Source organism: Colletotrichum costaricense, assembly GCF_030867565.1.
Source record: "Colletotrichum costaricense strain IMI 309622 chromosome Unknown Scaffold_1.1, whole genome shotgun sequence".
Classification (NCBI taxonomy): Eukaryota; Fungi; Ascomycota; class Sordariomycetes; order Glomerellales; family Glomerellaceae; genus Colletotrichum; species Colletotrichum costaricense.
In genome coordinates, this window is record NW_026848230.1 from 387,636 (window position 1) to 409,942 (window position 22,307).

At 51.9% G+C, this 22,307-nt stretch overlaps 9 protein-coding genes across 9 annotated transcripts; 6 read left to right on the forward strand and 3 right to left on the reverse strand.

Annotated features, from left to right (window-relative positions):
• Positions 1 to 51: 51 nt before the first annotated feature.
• CCOS01_00153 (uncharacterized protein) lies at positions 52 to 400 on the reverse strand (the record flags this gene model as incomplete). Its single annotated transcript, XM_060448350.1, has 2 exons — positions 52 to 103; positions 153 to 400. The coding sequence occupies 2 exons, from the start codon at positions 398 to 400 to the stop codon at positions 52 to 54; spliced, it is 300 nt and encodes a 99-aa protein (XP_060319788.1).
• A 1,362-nt stretch (positions 401 to 1,762) lies between these two features.
• On the forward strand, positions 1,763 to 6,845 carry CCOS01_00154 (fungal specific transcription factor domain-containing protein; the record flags this gene model as incomplete). Its single annotated transcript, XM_060448351.1, has 15 exons — positions 1,763 to 1,902; positions 1,994 to 2,110; positions 2,162 to 2,214; positions 2,296 to 2,424; positions 2,487 to 3,058; positions 3,111 to 3,235; positions 3,294 to 3,442; positions 3,516 to 3,691; positions 3,773 to 3,944; positions 4,005 to 4,593; positions 4,979 to 5,367; positions 5,422 to 5,846; positions 5,901 to 6,452; positions 6,510 to 6,739; positions 6,797 to 6,845. Coding segments are annotated over 15 exons (3,867 nt in total), but the record flags the coding sequence as incomplete, so codon positions are not given.
• A 2,016-nt stretch (positions 6,846 to 8,861) lies between these two features.
• CCOS01_00155 (uncharacterized protein) lies at positions 8,862 to 10,526 on the forward strand (the record flags this gene model as incomplete). Its single annotated transcript, XM_060448352.1, has 1 exon — positions 8,862 to 10,526. One exon carries the CDS (start codon positions 8,862 to 8,864, stop codon positions 10,524 to 10,526), a length of 1,665 nt encoding a protein of 554 aa, XP_060319790.1.
• A 1,028-nt stretch (positions 10,527 to 11,554) lies between these two features.
• CCOS01_00156 (glucose oxidase) lies at positions 11,555 to 13,560 on the forward strand (the record flags this gene model as incomplete). The annotated part of the gene is made up of 5 exons (XM_060448353.1): positions 11,555 to 11,753; positions 11,808 to 12,073; positions 12,126 to 12,255; positions 12,317 to 13,476; positions 13,528 to 13,560. The coding sequence occupies 5 exons, from the start codon at positions 11,555 to 11,557 to the stop codon at positions 13,558 to 13,560; spliced, it is 1,788 nt and encodes a 595-aa protein (XP_060319791.1).
• A 154-nt stretch (positions 13,561 to 13,714) lies between these two features.
• Positions 13,715 to 15,672, reverse strand: CCOS01_00157 (serine carboxypeptidase S28; the record flags this gene model as incomplete). The annotated part of the gene is made up of 3 exons (XM_060448354.1): positions 13,715 to 13,764; positions 13,965 to 14,407; positions 14,459 to 15,672. The coding sequence occupies 3 exons, from the start codon at positions 15,670 to 15,672 to the stop codon at positions 13,715 to 13,717; spliced, it is 1,707 nt and encodes a 568-aa protein (XP_060319792.1).
• A 902-nt stretch (positions 15,673 to 16,574) lies between these two features.
• CCOS01_00158 (uncharacterized protein) lies at positions 16,575 to 17,579 on the forward strand (the record flags this gene model as incomplete). The annotated part of the gene is made up of 1 exon (XM_060448355.1): positions 16,575 to 17,579. The coding sequence occupies one exon, from the start codon at positions 16,575 to 16,577 to the stop codon at positions 17,577 to 17,579; it is 1,005 nt and encodes a 334-aa protein (XP_060319793.1).
• Positions 17,580 to 18,618: 1,039 nt separating this feature from the next.
• Positions 18,619 to 19,214, reverse strand: CCOS01_00159 (uncharacterized protein; the record flags this gene model as incomplete). Its single annotated transcript, XM_060448356.1, has 2 exons — positions 18,619 to 18,706; positions 18,781 to 19,214. The coding sequence occupies 2 exons, from the start codon at positions 19,212 to 19,214 to the stop codon at positions 18,619 to 18,621; spliced, it is 522 nt and encodes a 173-aa protein (XP_060319794.1).
• Positions 19,215 to 19,975: 761 nt separating this feature from the next.
• CCOS01_00160 (uncharacterized protein) lies at positions 19,976 to 20,389 on the forward strand (the record flags this gene model as incomplete). The annotated part of the gene is made up of 1 exon (XM_060448357.1): positions 19,976 to 20,389. The coding sequence occupies one exon, from the start codon at positions 19,976 to 19,978 to the stop codon at positions 20,387 to 20,389; it is 414 nt and encodes a 137-aa protein (XP_060319795.1).
• Positions 20,390 to 20,512: 123 nt separating this feature from the next.
• CCOS01_00161 (TfdA family Taurine catabolism dioxygenase TauD) lies at positions 20,513 to 21,833 on the forward strand (the record flags this gene model as incomplete). The annotated part of the gene is made up of 3 exons (XM_060448358.1): positions 20,513 to 20,816; positions 20,872 to 21,207; positions 21,268 to 21,833. The coding sequence occupies 3 exons, from the start codon at positions 20,513 to 20,515 to the stop codon at positions 21,831 to 21,833; spliced, it is 1,206 nt and encodes a 401-aa protein (XP_060319796.1).
• Between the last annotated feature and the right edge of the window lie 474 nt (positions 21,834 to 22,307).

Here is a 22,307-nt window from a genome sequence, read left to right on the forward strand (position 1 = left end):
CGTTGTGTAGCTGACCAGATTTACTTTCATACCAATAGGCTGTTTTCAGCGTCATCTTACTCCATTGGCAGATGATCCGATGCCGAGAGTCAACTTCGATGAGCTGTTCATAATAAGACAATCCAGCGAACATGTCCCCTTATAGTTATTACCTTAGTCTCAGTGAGATATGATGGCTAGGGTGACGTACAGTACGAAAGCGCTGTTGGATCTCTGCCAAACCTCGGGGTAAGAGATTGCGGCCAGTGGTATTCAATGATACAACAATGGCTTTGATGCGAGCCTGAAGAAAATGCCCAACTTCACTCAGAATATTAGTACAGTGTTTGCCGGCCTCAATGGCTTTTGGGATCAGCCCTGACTGGATACAGATTGATGAGTACGTAAGTTCGGTGCCCATGAGTCGTCTTATTGCTTAACAACAGTGTAGCTCAAGGCTATGCCGAGTTCATCCTCGTTATTGGACCTGAGACTTTGCATAAGCGACTCAGTGAAATTGAATGCGGCAGGCAAAGTCACTACTGGGCTCGTCTTCCCAACTCAAGTTCATACTGTGAACTTGGGTGTTACATCATGTAGCTCTGTCATTTGCGTGCGTGTGGCTTCGACTACAAAACGCCGACGAAAAGTTCAGGCTATTATCATGGCCTGCAAGTGATAGATGTGATTGACCTAAAATTGCAATCCTCCATGCTTGCAGTGAGGTTTGCTACACCTACCACAACGTTAGTAATCGACACGTGGAGTGCAGCATACCTCTCGAATCTGCAAACATAAGACTAGATATTCTACTTGCGTCACTCACGGTTGGTTTCCACTTAGGCCGGTAGGTGCGCTATGACAAGCGAACATAAAGGCAACACCAAAGATACCTATTCCCTGGCCGAATGTCTCGAATAGGCCGAGCATAGTAGAGTGAGCAAAATCTGTGCACAGCAGTTGCTTGCCATTGAGACCACATAGAGCAAAGATAGTCGGGAATATGAACCATACGAGGGAGAACGTTGTGTTTTATTTGCGATTTGGTAGATTGATCAATACCATGACAACTTTGGTAAAGGAGATCTCCGGCTATCCCCACAAGACAGTGTCGGACATCGGCCAAGACCGGCAGTCTGTCTCTCGGAAGGGAACCGACGTTCAATCATTTCGGCTTCTCTGCCCTTGATCTATCTCATCTATAAAAAGGGCACCCCGCGTCGTAAGAAACCAGGACTAAGGTCGAGTGTCCTTCAGAACGGCATTTTTTGTTCAAGCTCTCTTCCAGCCTACCTTATTGGCTGGTGCGTCTTATCAGCGATGTTCGGAGCTGGAAGCCGATGGTGGGTCCTGGCTACAAGCGGATCGGATGGCTGCCGAAGGCGAATGTTGTGATTAAGACAGTCTTGCCGCCTCTGTGCCATGTTACGTCGCGGATCTTTCTTTTTGACAAGACAAGTGCTCCAAACATTACATTCAGTAAACTATTCTTTTGGGAAGCTACACAAATAATACAGCACTTTGTTGAAGATTCTTGACAAGATCATCGCATCATTCTCCAGCGCTCAATCTTGAACTCAGTTGCTGCATCAAGTGGCATACATACATGACTTGCAGTAACCGGGTTACCGAACCGCATAGTAAAATGTCGAGTAGCAGCTACCGGGGGTCGTTATCGCCGACCCCAGACCCCTCATCCAAGGCAAGTTCGGCTCTTATCAGCCCCACACTTCCAATTGCCGCAGCGACCTTCATCACATGAAGACTTTGCAAACTTACCGGTGAACTGAACGGGCAGCAGTCTCACAAGGTGTCAGGAGCCTCTTCTTCGAGCCGGAAGAGGAAAAGACGCATCAAAGACGAGGTCGAGGAAGAAGGCGCGATGCCTCAGCAAGCTGCCGCCAAAGCACGGTCCGCGAACGCGTCAGTCACCACCCTCAATTCGCCTGCCCTTTATTCACCCCCACCAAACTCCACCGCTGTGACGTGTTTGCCATGCTGACTACCGGCTTAGATGCAACACATGCCGTAGGCGCAAGGTCAAGTGTTCGGGAGAGCAGCCTTGCAGGAATTGTGCACGAAACAACCTAGACTGTGAATTTGGCGATGGGAGAAAGAGATATTCAGAGGCGTGAGTCTGCTCCGAGGTCGGACTTCTCCAACTTGCTAAGCCAGTGAACAGATACGTCTCGGAATTGAGAGCCACCTTGACCCGATATGAGGACCAAATAAAGGGTAAGTTATCACGGCTGATCCCTTTCAGGCAATTGTAGACAACTGCTTGCGGTAGGAAGAACCCGGTCTAATATCAAGCAGAGCTCGCCAGACAACCACGAGCACAACCTTCGCCACCCGCCCGGGGGGTCTCAACAGGGGCATCAAATCCGAGTCCACCAGGCATTGCGCCCTTTGAGCCTACTGGTGAGGTACCGCCTCCGAGTTATGGTGCGTAGATCTCACTCAGACTGCAATTGGATCCTGAACCAAAACTGAAGCGAAAGGAACAGCATCCATAGAACGTGCTCCCGGCCCGCTCTTCGAGCAACGGTTGCGGAGTCTCTTCCACGAGAACAATGGCAAAGACCCAGACTCTCCGGAGAAGGATGCTCCGGAACACCTGGAGAACGAGGATCCGCGTGACCTGCCATTTACCCCTGAATGGACTTCAACAAATGAGTTGATCAAGGGCATCCCTCACCAGGCCTTCCCCAAAGAGGCCGAGTCTAATCGTCTCCTGAACCTCTTCAACTCCTACATGGGAGTCACACAGCACTTCTTAGACCAGCGGACATTCACAGACAACATGACGCTGCTTTTCAACAGCCAAGCATCTCGAGCTCGACAGATGGACACGCCCTGGTTCACACTGTACCTTCTAGTCATGGCCATGGGCAAGCTGATGGAAGAGGATCCGCGCGAGGTACGCGGACCCCCGGGAGCGTTCTGGTTTGCTGAGGCCATGAGGAGGCTTCCGCCACTTCACAGCATCAGCGAGTATGGCATAGTTGGGCTTGAGATTCTGTGTCTGGCGACGACATATCTGCAGTGGAACGACCGGAAAAATGATGCATACTTTTTCGTAAGTCCCGATTCTTTCATGCTGGATGAGATGAGATACTAACAAGCTATAGGTGGGAACAACAGTCAGACTTGCCCTGACTCTGGGCTGCAACTTGCCATTTTCAGAGCAAAAGTGCCTACCATCAGAGAGAGCACACAGAATGCGGGTGTGGTGGACTGTCTACATGCTGGATCAGTAAGCCTACCACCCTAATCCACCAAGACTTCGAAGCTAATCGTCTATGCACAACTAGGCGCATATCGGCAGGCCTCGGGCGTCCAGCTTCCGTTGATGATAGACACCTTTCGTTCGATCTCCCTGGCCCCTCTCCAGGGTTTGATTCTCCAGAGCCTCTCAATGTCAACGTCAAGATTGCCCGGACAACGGGAGAGATCATGTCATGTATGTCGACTTCACAACATGTCCGTTTTGGTTGTCACTCGTATGGCCCACAGCTGATCATTGTGATCAATAGCATTATATAGTCGAGGCGCACTATCGCAAGCCGATCTTGTCAGGAAGATGAGAAACTTGCTCCAATCACTACACGACATTGGCGGATCTATCCCGGCAGATCTTGCCATTGACTTCAGCAACAAGCAGTTTGAGGTCACCAGAGCTGGTGCATCACTATATCTGAGGTTATTTCAGGTAAGCACCAACTTCCGTCTCTCAATGGGCAAATCTTTTGGCTTTATCGAGGCAAACGGGTGCTAACACGACCCAAATTAGTCCATCATTCTCTGCATCAGACCAATTCTTCTCCAAAAGGTCAAAGACAAGGTTCAGAAAACACAGAAGCAGGCTGTGACCTCGGCAATCTCTCAACTGTGCCTTCTGTGCAACGAGTCGGCTCTGAGAATTATCCGCATCCTCATGGCTATGCAAAGGCAAGAAGAAATTGGTAAGGCCTTGATTCTCCCCGGGTGGCAAATTTGAAGAGCGAATTACTAACAAAAGGAAGCGCCATTTGCATTCTTCGATCTGGATGCTGCCTTTTCAGCCGCCTTCGTCCTAATCATGCGCGGCTTCGCACACAAGCAGGATAGTCAAAAGCCGCCACCGCAAGAACTGTTCCAGGCCATTGATTTCTTGGAGTATCTGTCTTCTGCAGGAAATCAGGCGGCAGCGCAGCGTCTCAAGGATGTTCGGCAGTTTTCTGCACACGTGTGGGCCAATGTGGTAGCGTTCGATAAGGACCATGACGTGCAGATGGGAGATTCCGGGGCGTCCCAAGGGGTACCCCAGGTGGGGAACACACCCGGAGCCGGACTACCGGAGCAGTCGGGACCTTCACCAGCCCAGATGCCCTTGACTACGCCGACGCCCAGTTCCTCTGTGCCGTCTTGGGAGGGAGAAATGTTTGGAGGACCTGCTGACACTTATGGATCAGACACGTTGTTCGGTCTGAACTTGGATGAGAATCTGGAACAAGCCTTTGGGCTGGAAGCGGCGGAGGGTATCTATAATAGTTTCAATGACCCTACTCTCCCCTTAACGGGAGTTGACCAGCTGGATTGGGCTGAGCTGGAAAAGATGATGGCACCGGGAGGGTATGGTTCATAGTCGCTACAAATAATGTTAAATGGAATCGAAACATTATAAATCAACGCAAATAACTCGGGAATTATCGTTCGCCAGTGACGTATGAATTGCCTTTGCATTGAGACAGTGTCCGAAGTGTAACGTCTCCGTTCGACCGTGGTGGACGATCTGGGCGAGTGGGGCCAATCGGATGACGGCCGCCTCCGGTTCGGGTACCGAGCCGAGAATCTTCACCAAATTCCGCAATGATTCAGAACACCATCGGAATAGAGCCGAGCTTTTAATGATGCGCCATTAACCGTGAGAAGAGTACTTAATATCTGGCGATAGCCTCTTCGATATCACGAGTGACTATAGAGCCGTATTATTAAGTTAAAATCAAACGTTGAATAGATCTGTATTCAAATATCCACGTCGAAATTTCACAATGGTTCAATCAATATCAGACAGTGTCTCCATCCTTGGCGCCGGCAACGAAGCTTCTCGCCGGATCCTCACAAAGGAAGCCGTCAACTTTCTCGCAATCCTGCACCGCAGTTTCGAGCCGACTCGCCAACACCTTCTCAAGCTCCGCCAACAACGTCAAATCGACACAGATAACGGACACCTGCCAGATTTCCTCCCTGAGACTAAGCACGTTCGCGATGATAAGAACTGGAGAGGCGCCCAGCCAGCGCCTGGTTTGGTAGATCGCAGAGTTGAAATTACCGGACCCACGGACAGGAAAATGGTCGTCAACGCGCTCAACTCTGATGTTTGGGCCTACATGGCTGATTTTGAAGGTGAGATAGGAAGCCCGTGAAACAGTCAGTTGTATTTTGACTTACACCGATCAGACTCAAATGGTCCTACATGGGACAATATGATTCAGGGCCAGGCCAATCTCTACGACGCCATCCGCCGGCAAGTTGACTTCAAGCTCGGCGAAAAAGAGTACAAGCTCAGAACTGATCGCACACTTCCGACTTTGATCGCCCGCACGCGCGGATGGCACCTGGACGAGAAACATTTCACCGTCGACGGGCAGCCCATGTCCGGCGCCCTGTTTGATTTTGGACTGTACTTTTTCCATAACGCCAAAGAGTTGATTTCCCGCGGCGCCGGCCCCTATTTCTACCTGCCCAAGATGGAGTCGCATCTCGAGGCGAGGTTATGGAACGACGTGTTCAACATGTCGCAGGACTACATCGGTATCTCACGAGGTACCATCCGCGCTACCGTGTTGATCGAGACCATCAGCGCTGTTTTCGAAATGGACGAGGTTCGTATCACTCAATCATTACAAGAATCAGTCCCCCCACTAACATGCTCTAAGATCATCTACGAGCTCAGAGATCATAGCTCAGGCCTCAACTGCGGCAGATGGGACTACATCTTCACTTTTGTCAAGCGCTTCCGCAACCGCCCTGGCTTCGTTCTCCCCGACCGCTCCGACGTAAGCATGACCGTCCCCTTCATGGACGCCTACGTCAAGCTCCTCATCAGCACATGCCACGCCCGCGGCGTCCACGCGATGGGCGGCATGGCGGCCCTCATCCCGCGCAAGGACGATCCGGCCGCGAACGCCCAAGCGATGGACAGCGTGCGCGCCGACAAGCTGCGCGAGGTCAAGGCCGGACACGACGGTACCTGGGTTGCGCACCCGGCGCTTGCGTCGATTGCCTCGGAGATTTTCAACGAGCATATGCCTACCGCGAACCAGATCTTCAAGAGGCCCGAGGTGAAGGTCACGCGCGACGATTTGATCAACTCTGTTGTTCCCGGAAAGATTACCGACGAGGGTGTGAGGAAGAATCTGCATATCACTCTGGCGTACATGGAGGGTTGGCTTCGTGGTGTGGGCTGCAGTGCTATCAACTATCTCATGGTACGTTTCAACTGCTGTTTTCGGCCCCTCTTGGGACATAACTAACCAGACTTGCAGGAGGACGCCGCAACAGCTGAGGTATCGCGCTCACAACTATGGTACTGGGTACACCACGGCGTCAGCACCGCTGAAGGCACAAAACTCGACAAGACAACAATGCTCAACGTCCTCGACGAGGTCACAAAGGAGCTGCTCAAGTCTGCGCCGGCGAACAACAAGTTCGAGCTGGCGGCGAAATACCTGCGGCCGCAAGTTACGGGCGAAGACTACGCCGACTTCCTTACGACGTGAGTTACTACTGCTTCTGTATGAATGCCGTTCAACGCTAACAGCTCCATTTCTAGACTACTTTATGATGAGATTACTTCTGTTGGGCCGTCATGGAAGCTCTAGATCTTTCTCCAGCGATGCTTTTTGTATGAATAATGAAACCGGTTGAATGGCGTTGCCCTCTGCAATGTATGCTCCGAATGACTGAAATATGAGTTTCGGAGCACTTGTGAGCAAAATTAAAGGTTGCTGCCACTTCTTCTCGCAAATCCAAGTCAAGTTGATTGCTAGGAATGGCAAAAATCGACTTGGGCCTGATTCGAACAGACGCTCCCGAAGGAACAAGATTTCTAGTCTTGCGCATTAGACCACTCTGCCACCAAGCCGTGATCTCAGATCCGCTGATGCGGGCTGATTGAGAGAGGAGGCCAGTTTCGCGACCTTGTATCCTGGTCGGCACCGACTGGAGGAACAGAAAATGGCCCTGCGACTGTAGCGTTGATTGCCACAATGTTCCAACACCCGAGATGTGACTTAGCCGCCATGTTAAACCAATGATCATGAAACTTACACAGATTTTAATTGGCTTTTCTTTTCCGTCCAAAGTAGCTGGATTGGGCTGTCTGAAGTCTGGAATGGCTTCTATCGTGCATGCATAGTCAAGGTACTCGTGTTCGAGCACTGCGGACACTTTGACTTCTTCAACGGGGCTTCGAGGAGGAAAATAAGTGTTGAAACCCGATGTTTGATTACAAATCCATAAGTAATAAGTTGAGAAGAATTCTCATAAAAGAATTGGCTCAATAAGCAGTAGGCATTATTCAGAAAGTAAGGCGGCCAGGGCAAAAGTACTGAAAGTGAGTAAGTCGAGATCAAGTCGAGAAACGCTTCTGAAAGCCCCTGTCAAATCACCACGTGGTAGACCTTAAATGTGGAGACCAAAAACCCTACCGACTGAGTTCTTGAGATTTGTGTTGGGCTTAATTCGTGACACTCACTTACCGACTCCCAGTCTCATGCGACAATCGACTAGGCTCTTCAAGAGCCCTCAATCGATATCAGCATGGCCTCCTCTTCATCCCAGTATTACAGAAAGTTTCAGAAGCTGGAAAGAACCGTCGCTAAAGCGCGCCAACTAGGCTTCGACTACGATTGGGACAGTGGCCTCCTGATGTTTGGGGATTATTGGTGCATGGAAGTCGAACAAGGAGTCGTCTATTTCGGGAGAATCATCTACATCTGAAGAGCTATCTACGTCGGGTAACTCTTCCACATCGGGAGACTCATCTTCAGAGTCTGGGGAGTCATCTTCAGATGACGACATGACCTAAGGAACCTGCAGGTTTCAAGTTCCAATGAGGAGAGCTGGGTTATGATGCACTTTTCTTTGGTGGATTCATTTCATGGATGTTGGTATACTATGCCCAATTCTGAAGCCTCGGTCAAGACGGGGTTATGGCCTAAAATGGCACTTATGAGGCGTTAAATATGGTGCTCTTCTAACCTAATTGTCGTTTCGTCTGGCTCCAGTGTGCAACCTCATGCTCGGGTTTGATTATCTCTTCTCGATGTTACGATTGTGGTAGCTTAGGCGTCGATCCTAAGCATTCAAGAAGAAGGATATGAGGATTTATGTCATAGTATTTCAAGCAGATCCTTTTCATATATGTAACAGGTTAAACTGATCGAAACTTACTAAATACAGATTTCGCATACCGTTGGGTGATGTCAACAGCCCTTCCAGGTCATTTGTTCCCTTTCCTGGAGAGTAAATTTGTCATTCCGACGATTCTTGACTTCGTGAGTACATGTAACAAGACCCTGATGTCTTATTAAGTCGAAAAGCCACGCATTAAAAAATTCGAAAAACTATGCAACCTGGCTGGTAAAACCTTCCGTTCAAGGACCAGAAGGGTAGTGAGAACCAATACCCATGCCCCTTGCGGCTGGTAAGGAAAATAGAAAACCAATGTTTCAACGTCTTTACATTCTGCCTCATAAATCGCACCGTTGACTGCAGCTAGCAATCAACGTCGTTTCTACCCTACGATACATCCAGCCGTGCGCGTTCCTGCAATGCTGCATTCATACACGATTTCCAACTAAGCTACTTGCACTCCGCCGCTCCTCTTCAGAAAAATGCGCAACGAAGACTTGAAGAAACCGGCGAAATGCGTCCTTCCCTACAAGAAAGGTGATGAGCATCAAGACACATACGAGCTTATGCCCCTTTCAGGTCCGCCTCCAGATCCGAATCATCACAGGTTCACGGAGGTTCCCATAAAGATCAAGTCCAAACGCGTCAGACTCATGAGAAGGCTTCAAAAGAAACCACAATTATACAAACTTGTGCCCATTCCAGATTCGACTTTTCACCAATTCGCGAAGTTGCCCGACAAGATCAAGTCCAAGATTTGGCGCGAGTTTTACTTGGAACCTAGATACTACATCGCAGAGCTTCATCCAAAAGACGATAAGATAGAAGGCAAAGATTACGACTGGGGCCTCGAACCTTGCGAGGAGGAATCGTCCGGCGAAGAGCCTTGCGAAGAGGAAACGGCCGAAGAGGATGCTTCCAAGAAGATGGCCCCGGAGGATAATTCTTCAAAGAACAGCACTCCGCAATCCGACGCTCTACATATCAATACTCCCAAGGGGCAACCATATGACGAGTATCTATCCGATGATTATAGTTCCAAAGAGGAATCTTCGGAGGATGAAGCTGCTGATGATGGAGAAGCTGAGGATGGAACCGCAGAGAATGGAACGGTCGAGAATGGGACGGTCGAGAATGGGGCTATCAGAGATAGAGCCATCGATGATCCATTCGACGAGCTAGAATTCGACCAAGTAGATGGTGAGTTAGACAACGTGGAGGGCCGCGACTCCACTGATTCGCTCATCCGGCCATCAAGCAACGGCTCAAACTCATTCAATAAAGAAAACGAGGAAGCGGAGAAACCAACACATCGTACGGTGTTTTGGATTCTGTCCAGACAGGATGCAGAGTACTCGGATGGCTACTACGACTCCATCGACCTGAAGATTGATTCTTTGTCGAGATCCGTGGCCCAAAGCGTCAGGTCACCGTTCTGGTTTCCAGCATTCACCAAGGACGAGCTTGAGGAAGGCGAGGAAGGCCCCTGGATGGCGATCCCTCCACCGAAAGATTTGGCATCAAAAATGGGAGAGAATGTTACCATCAACTGGGACATCGATTTTGTCCACGTCAAGGTGCGCTTCCGCACATGTGTCACAGAAAGCATCGGCTGGATGCAAAACATCCAGAACATCGTCGTCGACACGAAGCCTTTCGTAGCGCGACGCCCGCACCATGTCACAAACACATGTTTCTGGATGTGGACCAATAAAGCAACACTCTCAAACCTCAAGACTATCCGACAAATCGCCGCGCCAGAGCACCAAGTTCCCTTCTGGCATTCAGAGTGGTGTCACTACCAGATGAGACATCTTCTCCGTTTCGCGCCCGGAACTCCTCCCCAGTGGCGCGATATTCAGTCCAAACTGGTGTCTGATGAGTTCTGGCTTCCACCTGACAACTTACCACGACAACCCGAGTGGAAGAAATTCGTCCGGGACTTTTTCGGCAAGTTAAGACACGCGGTTGGGAGTCGGACCTTCAAGAATTACATGAGAGTCCCCCATCGCTCCGATAAGGATGAGGCGAAAGGCGCACGTGTGCTTTTTGATATCGTCAAGCGGCATCCAAGCCATTTCCACGGCGTACTCTTCCACTCGCCTGATAAATGCGGCCATAAATTCACTGCAGCAGAAATAGTGTAGATCAAGGGCTGGCTGTAGCAATCGGGAGAGTGGTGGTGTTTTCAACGAACGTCAATATTTGATAATGATTTATGAGGAAACCCCGGCTGATGTGTACCTATACACTTGAAGCACTTACACCACCTCGAGAACCTCACGTATACCTTCTATGCTGGCTCTAGAATTAAATGTCTTAGTTGAATTTCAATATTATCATGTTTGAGTTCAAAGGCTTTGTTCCTGACCCACTCTTGATTTTGTTCGAGATGCCTGAGAATGCTGCTCGAAACTGATTGATTGCTGCTAAGAGTCTCTGAAATCATAAAGTATCACGCCTGTCTCTCCTGCCTCACAAAGTACCAAGTCACACATCCAATGATGATACTTCTCGATCTGCCAGACTCTGTTCACTTAGCCGACACCTCGCTCTAGGCAAAATGAGACCAGTCCGGTAGCTCATGACTCTAGGTTCTGCTTTGATCCGGTCTTGGCAACCGGATTCAATCAGGAACAATATGAAGTCGTCGATAGGATCCGGCTCTTGGCTGCAACGTGGCAAGTCTATATACTCGATTGAGGTTAAGCGGCACCTATTAGGTCCCTCTTCAGTGCTTGTCCCCGCACTTTGTATATTAGGGGCTGCGGCTCATACGACTCTGGTGCGCACTGCCGATTCGCTCCCCGCATGTTGCTCACTTGCCTCCCTTGAGCCTATTATAAGCTTAATGAACCACGTAGATAGAGCCAATGGGATAATCGTGGTACTCCTGGCTCGTGTGAGACACTGATAGAACCAAGAAAGGTGTTTCCTCCGGAATGGTACGACTCACGCCCAGGCAGGTCTGGTACTTCAACATCTCCAGCGGGACTGTATCTGGGACTCCATGTCGTACAGCGTGGACTATTCTCTTGAAACGGTGAAGTTTTAACAGCGCAACTCAAGTATTGAAGTTATAAGATGCCCATCTTTCCCGGTTCTCTGCCTTCTGTCTCCATACCTACGTCAATTCCCTTTTTGCACAGTTCTTTTGTCTTCTCAAAGGCTAAAAATGCCTTCCATCAGAAACTTCACATTGTACTGCCTGAGCGTTGCCACGCATCTCACATCAGCGTGGCCAACCCAGCATCCCGAACACGTCCAGATACTCACCCGAGCGGAGCAGCTCGCCACCGAATACGACTATGTCATTGTCGGCGGTGGCACGTCTGGCCTGACAGTCGGCGATCGACTCACAGAGGACGGCAAATGTCAGTTTCCAATGTGTCTTGTATCGCACAAAGCTTCAATCTAATGCAGAGAAGACACCGTTCTCGTAGTCGAGTATGGCTACTACGATAGCCAAACCGGCATGAACCCACGCCGTATGTTCAACATCACGTCCAAGCCGTGTCCCAATCTCAACGGCCGAAGCTTCGATGTGGGTATTGGATGCGTCGTCGGTGGAAGCTCTTCCGTCAACGGCCAGGTATTCCTGAGAGGAACCAAAGATGAGTACAATGCCTGGAAAGAGCTTGGCGGACCCGGATCTACCTGGGACTGGGACAATCTGCTGCCATACTTCAAGAAGGTTCGAGCTATCAGGCGAGGGCATGAGAACATACGAGATTGACAAGTCCTAGGGCATCACCCTCGCGCCTCCTGACGCAGCTCAAGCTCAGGAGTACAACATCACCTACGATACCAAGTACTGGGGCACAACTTCCAAGATCTATGCTGCCTTTGGCAAGGGCCCTCTTCAGTCTGTCCTAAGTAGGTCCCAGTTCACATGAACTCCTACCGTCACTCACAAACCACTGACCATAGTTCAAAGAGATCCTCTACAACGCAATGGCAAAGATGCCCGGCATGACCATCCCCGTCGATAGCGGCGCGGGCGAGGCCGGCCTCTACTGGTACCCAATGTCCCAAGACCCCGTCCAGTTCCAGCGATCCTACGCCCGTACCGGCCACTGGGACGGCCTCAACCGCGCAAACTACGAGATGATCGTCGGTGCCAAGGTCAACCGCATTCTCTTTGACGGTGACACAGCTACAGGAGTGCAATTCGTCTCTCGTAATAACACGGGAGTCGCTCCTGTACAGATCAAAGCCCGTCGCGAAGTCATCCTGGCCGCCGGATCCGTACACACGCCGCAGGTCCTCATGCTCAGCGGCATCGGGCCACGCGCACACCTCGAGCAGGCGCGCATCGCTGTCAAGGTCGACTTGCCCGGCGTCGGGTCAAACTTCCAGGATCACAGCTATATCCCAAGCATATCCTATCAATGGGGCATCCAGCCACCCAACTCAGGCGGCGGTGGCTGGGGCGGCGGCGGTCCGCCCTCCCTCGCCTCCATGATCGGCCTGCCCGTCGTCAGCCCCGATAGATTTGAGGCCTTGGCCAAGGCATTTGAAGCTCAAGACCCCAAGTCCCACCTGCCCTCGACCTACACAGCCGAGCAAACAGAGGGCTACAAGCAACAGCAGAAAGTCTGGGGCAGGCTCATGCGCTCCAAGAACGTCGTCTTCTCCGAGATGATGATGTACGGCCCCGGTGGCTCCGTGCAGAACCTGCACTGCATGTCCCGCGGCAACATCCTCCTCAACACGGCGCAGCCCGAGAGCGAAATGGTCATCGACTACCGCGCTGCGTCGAACGCCATTGACTTGGACGTTATGGCGGAGATTATCAAGTTTATGCGGCGGTACATGACTACCGGCGACCTCGCGCAGTATCAGGCGCGCGAGACGTCGCCTGGCACGGGCGTGTCGTCCGATGCGCAGCTTGTGACCTGGGCCAAGGGGCAGATTATCCCGTCCGTGTATCATCCTGTCGGTACCACTGCCAAGATGCCGCGCGAGTGGGGCGGAGTGCTGGATGAAAATCTGCTGGTGTACGGCGTGAAGAAGTTGAGAGTTGTTGATGCTTCGATGATGCCTACGACTGTTGGTGCGACCACGTCCATGACCGTTTACGCTGTTGCTGAAAAGGTATGTTCTGATGGGTCAGGGTTCATGGAGTACTGCTAACAGGGATGAAAGGCCGCCGATATGATCAAAGCGCAGACTCAGTAGTTGATGTTGGCCTTGTGTGAAACTTCTGAAAGGCTTTGATGGGAAGACACGTTGGATTTGGGACACATACTGCGGTTATCTTATCACATTCGTTGAGGGGTTTTACATACCACGCAGACGACTCTACCCCGTTTTCAAGCCCGTTGTTAGAGGGTCAAATGATGCGCAGCCATTTGATCGAGTAGTCGTGTATTGACAATACTTCTAGTTTTATTCAATGTAAAGCTTTCATGTTTCTAGTAACTAAATGTTCCAGCCAAAGGCAATGGAAGCATGAACGTAATGATGATTCGACGGGCGTTGCCATCTCAAGTCCTCACACACTGACTTCTACTAAAGCTCCTCGGAGACTTCTTTGGCTCTCGTCAGCTTACCGAATGATACATGACTGATAGAAAACATACCTCCTTTGGCGCTGTCCTTGCTCTGCGCCTCCTCCCACTCCTTCATCCAAGCTTTGACAAACTCAACCTCCTGAGCCTGAACGTTCTTGATGGACGCAGGCGGGAAATCCGGCGTGACATCCTCCGGCTTCAATCCGTTCTCATCCCAGTGATGAACACCCAAATCAATGAGAAGGAAGGGTTCGCTGGTCGTGGACTTGCGGTTCAGGCCAATTTTGTGGGGTGTGGCAGCTCTCCAGGGATCAGCTTCGCCATCGACGATAGCGACACGCGGGTAGCTAAAGTTGAAGCCGCCGTGCTTATTGATGGCGTCCACGTTGGGGGGCTCAGTGATGTTGAACGCTTCGCGGCAGTAGATGGAGCTGTAGTCGACGTCGATGAGGCGCGAGATAAGGGGAAGCTCATCGTCGGGCACACCCGATCCGGTCTGAAAGTAACCCCATCTACGAGAAGTGTTAGAAGTTGATCGAACTCGCTGACTTGGAAACACTCACTCTGTGCAGACCTGGTAGATCCAGCTGCGGCCAGGGCCTTGGCGAATAGAGGTGTTTTGGTGTTCTTCACTGTTGCGGCCCGAGAAGCACTTGACCAAGTCTCCGCTTTTGCAGCCCTTCTTGACGTAGTCCTTGACATAACCGACATAGTTGAGCATGCGATTCGTCAGCTTGGCGTCTGAGCCACTGGCGGACAGCAACTCGTCCACTGACGACTTCAAATGACGGGTGCTGCCAAAGAGAACACTGTCTGAGCTGACAGTGGCACAGTACGTTCCAAAAGCGGTGGTATCCTGGGCAGGGTCCCAGTTGGTTGACTGCAGTCCCGAAATGCCGTACGACAGGGTGCTAGCGAAATCATCATCTTCAAGAGGGCCTAGACCGAAGAGATCCTTGAGCTGGCTCTTATCAGTTTCAGACTTTCCAAGCAAGATCTTGTCGACGACCTCAGTAAGCTTCTGGGTGGTCTCGGCGCAGTCACCTGGCGAAAAGAGCCTGGCACCTTCGTAGTACTCCCAGTAGTCGATGATTGCTGCCGTGACACCTGACGACGAGATGCCGCCCCAGAAGACCTCGGGATAGAGCTTTCTCAGGAAGGCCGCAAAGGCTCCAGCGTACGAGCCTCCATAAGCAAGGTAGGGCGTGTCAGGCGCGGTAAGGTTCAAGTCCTCGTGACCAGGGAAGCTAATGTGCTTCGCGAAGTAGGCCGTATCGGCGAGGGCCTGATCGGTGCTTAAGAAGCGGAGGTTCTTGGTGCTGAGGTCGGGCACAGGGAAACTCTTGCCATAGTAGCGATGTTCAAGAACGACACCGACGCCACCGGTGGCCTTGGCAAGGATGGAAAGGATGCCGTGGTCGAGGAACGGCAGACGCTCCTTAGCGTCCGTCTCTCCGGCCGCGAGGATGATGACAGGACCTCCCTTGCGATAGTGCTTCGCATCGAACCAGTAGCGGAGGTCAAAATACTCGTCCGAGTGCGGCTCGTATCGCGAGTCGTTGTGAAAGTGGTCAATAGGAACAGAGAGGTTGTACTCGGGGTACTGCTCCGCAAAAGCAGCCGAGGCGATTTCCACCTGAGACTCTGACTCCACCCGGGCAGCCGACTGCAGCGCGTTCCAAGCCTCGTGGCCCGCCAGATGTTGCAGACCGAGTCCGGCAGCAACGGCCCGGCCCGCAGCCAGCATAAAGCAAGCTCCGGACTTCCAATTCGTCATGTCGCCGGCGTGTGATGGGGAAACCAATGATGTCCGTCCCGCAGTTGGAGGCGGCGCCGAGTGTTGTTGTGACTAAAGTTGTGGAACCCGGTGTGAGTGGTGCGGGGTCGTTTCTGTGTGAGCATCGCGCCCAGGCCCATCCTCATTTGAGCTTACCTCATCACCTGTTGCTCTCACCGAATGTCATCTCATCTCATCTCATCTCACTCTCACCATCATTCATCTCGAGAGACCACATTGAATGGGGCCACATCAAGATATGATCCCATCCTTTTGAAATGTGAAACTTGTTCTTGGTAGATTGGGGCACAAACAGTAGTGGTGAGCATCACCGCCGCAGGACTCGTGCTGGACTGCGTACGATTAACTGTCTTCGACCAAGATGACTCCGAGAGAAAGACTTTACAAATTCTTGATTTCCGCATTGAGACGCAGAGCTACGCTCAACATGCCAGAACGTTTGGTTCAATCTCATTTCAGTCTGCCGGCTGAGTCACCGGCCATAGACCCAGCGTAACATGCCCCGCTCGTAGGCTGTCAGCTCATGAGGGCTTCAATCGAGCCATCAATGCTGCAATCCGATGCAAGTGTGGAGTTTTCTGACAGAACAGCTCCAAAGTCGACGGAATTTCAAGGTCGACAGTGCTTATAGTTTATTTTCAATGGCAACATGACGCCCTCGGCGTGAGATTTGTGCCCTTGGCTTGGATCAGTAGGCCGCCCAGTGGCACCACACCAAGAGTGAAGCTTTGAAATCTGGCCCACAGGGACTGGGTGATGGAGGTTTGCTTGAGCTAGCTATACTCTGAAGAGGCTCCCCAGATATAACATCTTCATTTCGTTTTTGATGGCGACCTCATTTGGTCAAGCTAGACCTAAGAGACCCCATCTTCATTTCCGAAATGGCAGCTCTGAACCTTTCAGCGCTGGCCAAGAAGACGCTCGACGTCTCTCGCGGCTTCACCTACACCTACTACACTTCGCCCGCTCGCAACTCCAAGGTTACCCTCCTCCTCTTTCATGGCTGGCCTGACACGGCGCGTCTCTGGGCCGGCCTCATCAACAACTACCTCGTCCCAAATGGCTACGGCGTCGTGGCACTAGATAATCTCGGCTTCGGTGATACCTCGAAGCCCACCGACCCAGAAGACTACGCATGGCACCGTCTTGCAGCCGACGCTGTCGGGATTCTCGACGCGGAGGGCTTAACCAAAGTCATCTCCCTCGGCCATGACTGGGGCTGTCTGATCGCTCAGCGGCTATACAACTTTCACCCCGATCGCATCTGCGGTCTCGTCACGTTGAACGTCCCTTACATGCCGCCCACTGGCCACTTTGATCTCGAAACAGTCAACGAGATGACGAGAAAGGTATTTGGTGTCGGCATCTTTGAGTACTGGCACTTTTTTCTCGCCGAGGACTCGGTAGACCTCATGAATCAGAACCTCGAGTCTGTATATAGCGTCACGTTCGGCGACCCGCAAACGTGGCTTGAGAACTGGTGCACGCCCGGCAAGATGCGTGACTTCATCACCCAAGACCGCACGCAGCCAACATTACCCTTCGCCACATCGGAACACAGAGCTGACTTCATAGAGCGCTACGGCAGAGACGGCGGGTTTGCTGCACCAAGGTGTGTGTACACTGTGACGGGCTCTGGGATCCAGGACAAGTCAGAGAGGATGTTGAGTGAGGAGGCGAAGACAATTCGGGTGCCGGTGCTCTATTGGGGCGGGGAGCAGGACTATGTGTGCAGGCCTGAGTTGCTTCAACAGAGCATAGCTGCTGGCGTGCTGCCGGATGTCAAGAGTATCACGAGGGAAGGCGGCCATTGGGCTCTTCTTGAGAACCCGGTCGTGTTTGGAGAGGATGTGTTGGCATGGTTGCACGAGACTTTTGACTCTTGAGCCTGGACGGGGAGAACAGGGATAACCCCGCTGACAGCACAGAGTTACCTAAACATCATCTCCCAGTGAAATCAAAATACAACCACATCAAAAAAGCAAAAGAATGATCATCACGAGTTGTGATGAAGTTGTTCTGGACGATCAGGGGATTGAACCCTGGGCCTCCCGCAGACACTAGGTGAATGCAAAGCGGGCGCTCTACCACTGAGCTAAACGCCCTGGATGGGATGCGACATTTGATGCCGCTGTGGGATGCTCACGATGCTCGCAAGCGGGTTTGAGAACCCCGCCAGACACAGCCGCATGCATGCGGGCGGAGACAGAAGCCATGATATTAGTAAGAGAGCAAGGAGACAATCGCTGATTCCACTTGGACCCCCACAAGTTCCGCTGAAGTTGCTCGAATGATTAGGAACATGGCAGAGAGTAGAGACAACCACCCGAGAGAGATGCTTTGCTACAAGAGTGATGGTGCCGCCTCTTGAGGGTGTTGAGCAACCCTGTGGTTATGGCCCTGTTGAAGTACTCTCTTCTGCCAGTCTATAGTAATAACTCCGGAACTGCAAACTCTATTCTTTCGTCGACTAGTTTTTAACACTGGAGAGAGGAGAAGAGTTTTTTGATTGCTGAGAAAACACCTGATGGCGTCTCACAACTGAAGGACAACTCGAATTGAATTTGATGTGGAGAGAACCCCGCTCTAGAGTTGAAGCCACTTAGGTCTGCCAGCCGTGTGCATTTGCAACACCGAGCGGAGCAATAGCTCCGATCCTCCCCTTGGTGTAGTTGGTTCATCACGTTCGACTGTAATGGTTACATTGTCATCGAAAGGTCTCTAGTTCGATTCTGGAAGGGGAGAACAACTCTTTTGCTTTTTTGGTTGACATGTCTCCGCAACTACTTTGTTGAAGACGTGCGTTCAATTTGCTTTTTAAATGATCCTTTAACGTAACACAAATATGGCACGGTGTTGTAGTTGTCTAGGCGGCAAGCAGGTGATGCTTTCTTTACATCGCAGCGTCTCTTATATATGCTGTCATCATGATTTCCCAATACCATCGACATCCACCCCTTCGCTCCTTGCCTTCTTGATCGCATCTCTCGCCTCCTGTTGTTCCTTCTTCTTCCTTTTCAATAGGTTAATAATCAGTAACTTGGCTCACGTGTTTCACCATCCATGACTAATGAAGGGCATACTCACTCCTCAATCCCACTCCCAAATTCCTCGTTAACTATCTCTTGCCCCGGCACCTTTTGCGTACCACTCTTCCTCTCCACCGCATCGGCAACCTTGCCCTCCGCAAGCGTCGCCATCTGCTCAGCCTCGACGTTGGGGTTCTCCAGCTCTCTGCTGCTGCCGCCCTCAGACACGTACGCGGTATTCCGCCGCTCCGTCTCGTCCACGGGGCCGGAGGAGTGTACGCCCGCGCCCAGCGAACTCGGCGTCGCCTCGTCGACGGAGCGGGACTGGGATTGCGGGAAGGGCGTGCGGCCTAGCGCTGCATCGCGCGCGGCAGTCTCGCGATCGGAGGCATCGTGTGCTGCTGCGTTTTCGGCGGGGTTGCGAGTTGTCGGATTCGAGGGTGCCTTGTAGGCTTCTGATGTTGGGGGTTGGGGTGGTGCTGAGGATGACATCTTGGCTTCGGTCCAAGGTGAGATGATTCTTCGGGCAAGGCAAGATTTACAATACTAGAAGTGCAATGAGTGTCTGAAAAGTCAGAGTTTCGCGACTGTAGTTATTCACAGGGAAATTCCGCGTCGCAAAGTAGTCTGTTGCAGAAAGCTCAAGAGCTCTAGAGCAATGACATCGGTGACAGGTCGATGACGTCGGCGGGCAGTCGTGGATCGACGCTTAGTCTCTCCCCGTCTCCGTCATCGTAATTTGTAAACCCGCCTTCAGTGATTAGCATGTCATCAGTCATTGTCATTAAAGGGTTCGTTTATTTCATGATAAGTCTGCTATCATTGTCGAATTAATAGACGTCGGCTGCTGCCATGTCTGCTCACCCTGGACTGATTGAAATATCAGGCTGTGAGGAACGGTGCCCACTACCAAGACCGGGGCCGATGTAAGACAATACCAGGCGTTCCGTCAACCGCTATAAGATGTTGTGCTTGCTTTACTCAATTTCGAATTATCAACTCAGCTCGGTTAAGATGCAATTGAGCAACTTGTGTCATATCTGATAGGGTGCTCGATTGAGCCTAATGAATTTAATGTCATTTGCAATGCGACCTTAGTCCTCCCTCTATGGTCCCGTTATTGTCCAAAGCCTCCTCCGGTCAAGCTCAGCCCTTTCTCTCTCACCTGACATACTCCAAATGAAGCTCCCATAAGATCGCGCATGGCACATTATCCTTGGCACAAACTTCATCTGAAGAACCAAAGCCTCGCGATGAATACCACAACGGCATCGATCTGTTCAGCCACAGGCAATGCAACCTCCAACTCATCCCATCTCCGCAAACCATCTCGCTCCAAATGTCAACGCCGCCCAGATCCTATTGGTCTACCCCGCCCATCGACACCGAAGCCAAGACAGAAAGCTACCCCAAACGGCATAGAGAAATGGGTACACCGGACGAGGGGAGGCCAACACACGGCTCCGATTCGGCTTCGACATGTGCCGCCGAGCTCCGGCGACCCGCCATTTGCCCGTTTCTACCGGTGGTCGTCCCGTCTTTCCTCTGGAATCCTGCTGACCCCCGCATGCATACCGTCAACCCAATTAGAGGATCCGAGTTGCATATGGTGTGATGTCGCGCAAACTTTCGCCTTTTTCACGGCCCGCGCGGTGGTGGTGTGGTGATCGATATCGGAAGGGCGTATAAGACGTGTCCAAGACCCCTCTTCGACCCCGCGATAGAAAGTGTCCAAGTGTCGAAGTCGCAGTAAACAAACTTCCTTCTTCAGCGCCAGAAGACATTCAGAAATGGCACCATCCGCAACAGAGACAGCTGCCGCCAAGCAGATCGAGGATCTCAAGGAGAAAGACCCCCCAGCGAAGGAACAAGTCAAGGAGGCAGTATACGCAGACGACTTTCCGCCCCTGGATGAGGAGCTCCCAGAAGTACGGATAGGCCACAAGGAACCTCTCAAGACGACGGGGGTTCTCGACCAGTTCGAGCATTTCGAAGTGACGCCCGTCATCGGCCGCGAGTACCCGACTCTCGATCTCAAAGAGCTGCTGCGTGCGCCCAACTCTGATGAACTCCTTCGTGACCTAGCAATCACCAGTGAGCCGGGCCTTCACCGACATACTCATCTCCCATACTGACACAAGTACCACAGTCTCGCAGCGCGGTGTCGTATTCTTCCGCAAGCAAGACAACATCGACAACGACCTCCAAAAGGAACTCGTCCAACGTCTCGGCGAGCTATCCGGGAAGCCCTCGACTTCGAAGCTCCACATCCACCCCGTCAACAATGCCGGCCGCGGCGACACCAATGATGATGAGATCAGCGTCATCTCGTCGGCGCAGGCCAAGCGGCTGGGCATACACCGCTTCCTAAACTACACCAAGAAGCAGACGCAGAGGTCACAGTGGCATTCCGATATCACGTTTGAGCCCGTGCCGAGTGACTATGCGCTTCTTCGTCTAACACAGCTGCCCAAGACGGGAGGAGGTGAGCACTTTCGAACTTTCGCCGCCAACTTTGGTGTGTACTTGTACTGACCAAACATAGACACGCTCTGGGCCTCGGGCTATGAAGTATACGACCGAATATCGAAGCCGCTCCAAAAGTTCTTCGACGGCATGACAGCCACGTACGCCCAACCAGGTTTCAACGCAACCGCAGAGAAAAATGGCTTCAAACTCTACTCGGAACCGCGCGGCGCGCCCGAAAACGTGGGCGAGCTCCTGGAGGCCATCCACCCGGTAATCCGCACGAATCCGGTGACGGGCTGGAAGAGCGTCTTCGCCGTCGGCCTCCACGTCCAAAAGATCAACGGCCTGTCGGACGAGGAGTCGAAGCACTTCCTCGACTGGTTCGTGCAGCTCATCATCGAGAACCACGACCTGCAGGTGCGGCACCGCTGGCAGAACCCCAACGACGTCGCCATCTGGGACAACCGCTCGGCCTACCACGCCGCGACGCCGGACTACATCGTGGATGACCTCGGGGAGAGACAAGGGTCTCGTGCCGTGAGTCTCGGGGAGAGGCCGTACTTTGACCCCCAGAGTCAAAGCAGACGGGAGGCCCTGCGTGCCGAAGCTATTGCCGCTTTGAAGGCGGATTACAGCTCATGAAGATTGTTTGTTTCCGGAACCAAACGACCTGTTTCTCTGGATGGTCGTGCTCTTGAGCTTTGGTATGAGAACTAAACGATGATGGACTCATTTTCCTACACGGGAAGAGATTACCGTAGCAGTCAAAACAATGATTTTCCCCAGAAAAGAGGAAGAGGCGGTTTCACTCTGCCCTATCGTGGCTCGGGAGTTGCTCCCGAGCATCTTTCAGCTGTGCCTGTATCAAGTAGACTTTATCCCCACTTAGGGGTTGAGGCATAGATCGGACGAGGTCGCCAACAGTGGCCCAGCACGAGACTTCTGATACTGGACCCTCCCATCGGTTCTCTTTAGAGTTCAGAGCCAATCTCGAGACCGTCGCATCTGCCGGTCAGACATGGCACGGGCGTTGCATCCAGACCCTGAGAATGGTCGGCCAGATGATCTTCCTTCTTCTCTTCTTCTCTGCATAGAATGACCGGTTTCCTGTCGACT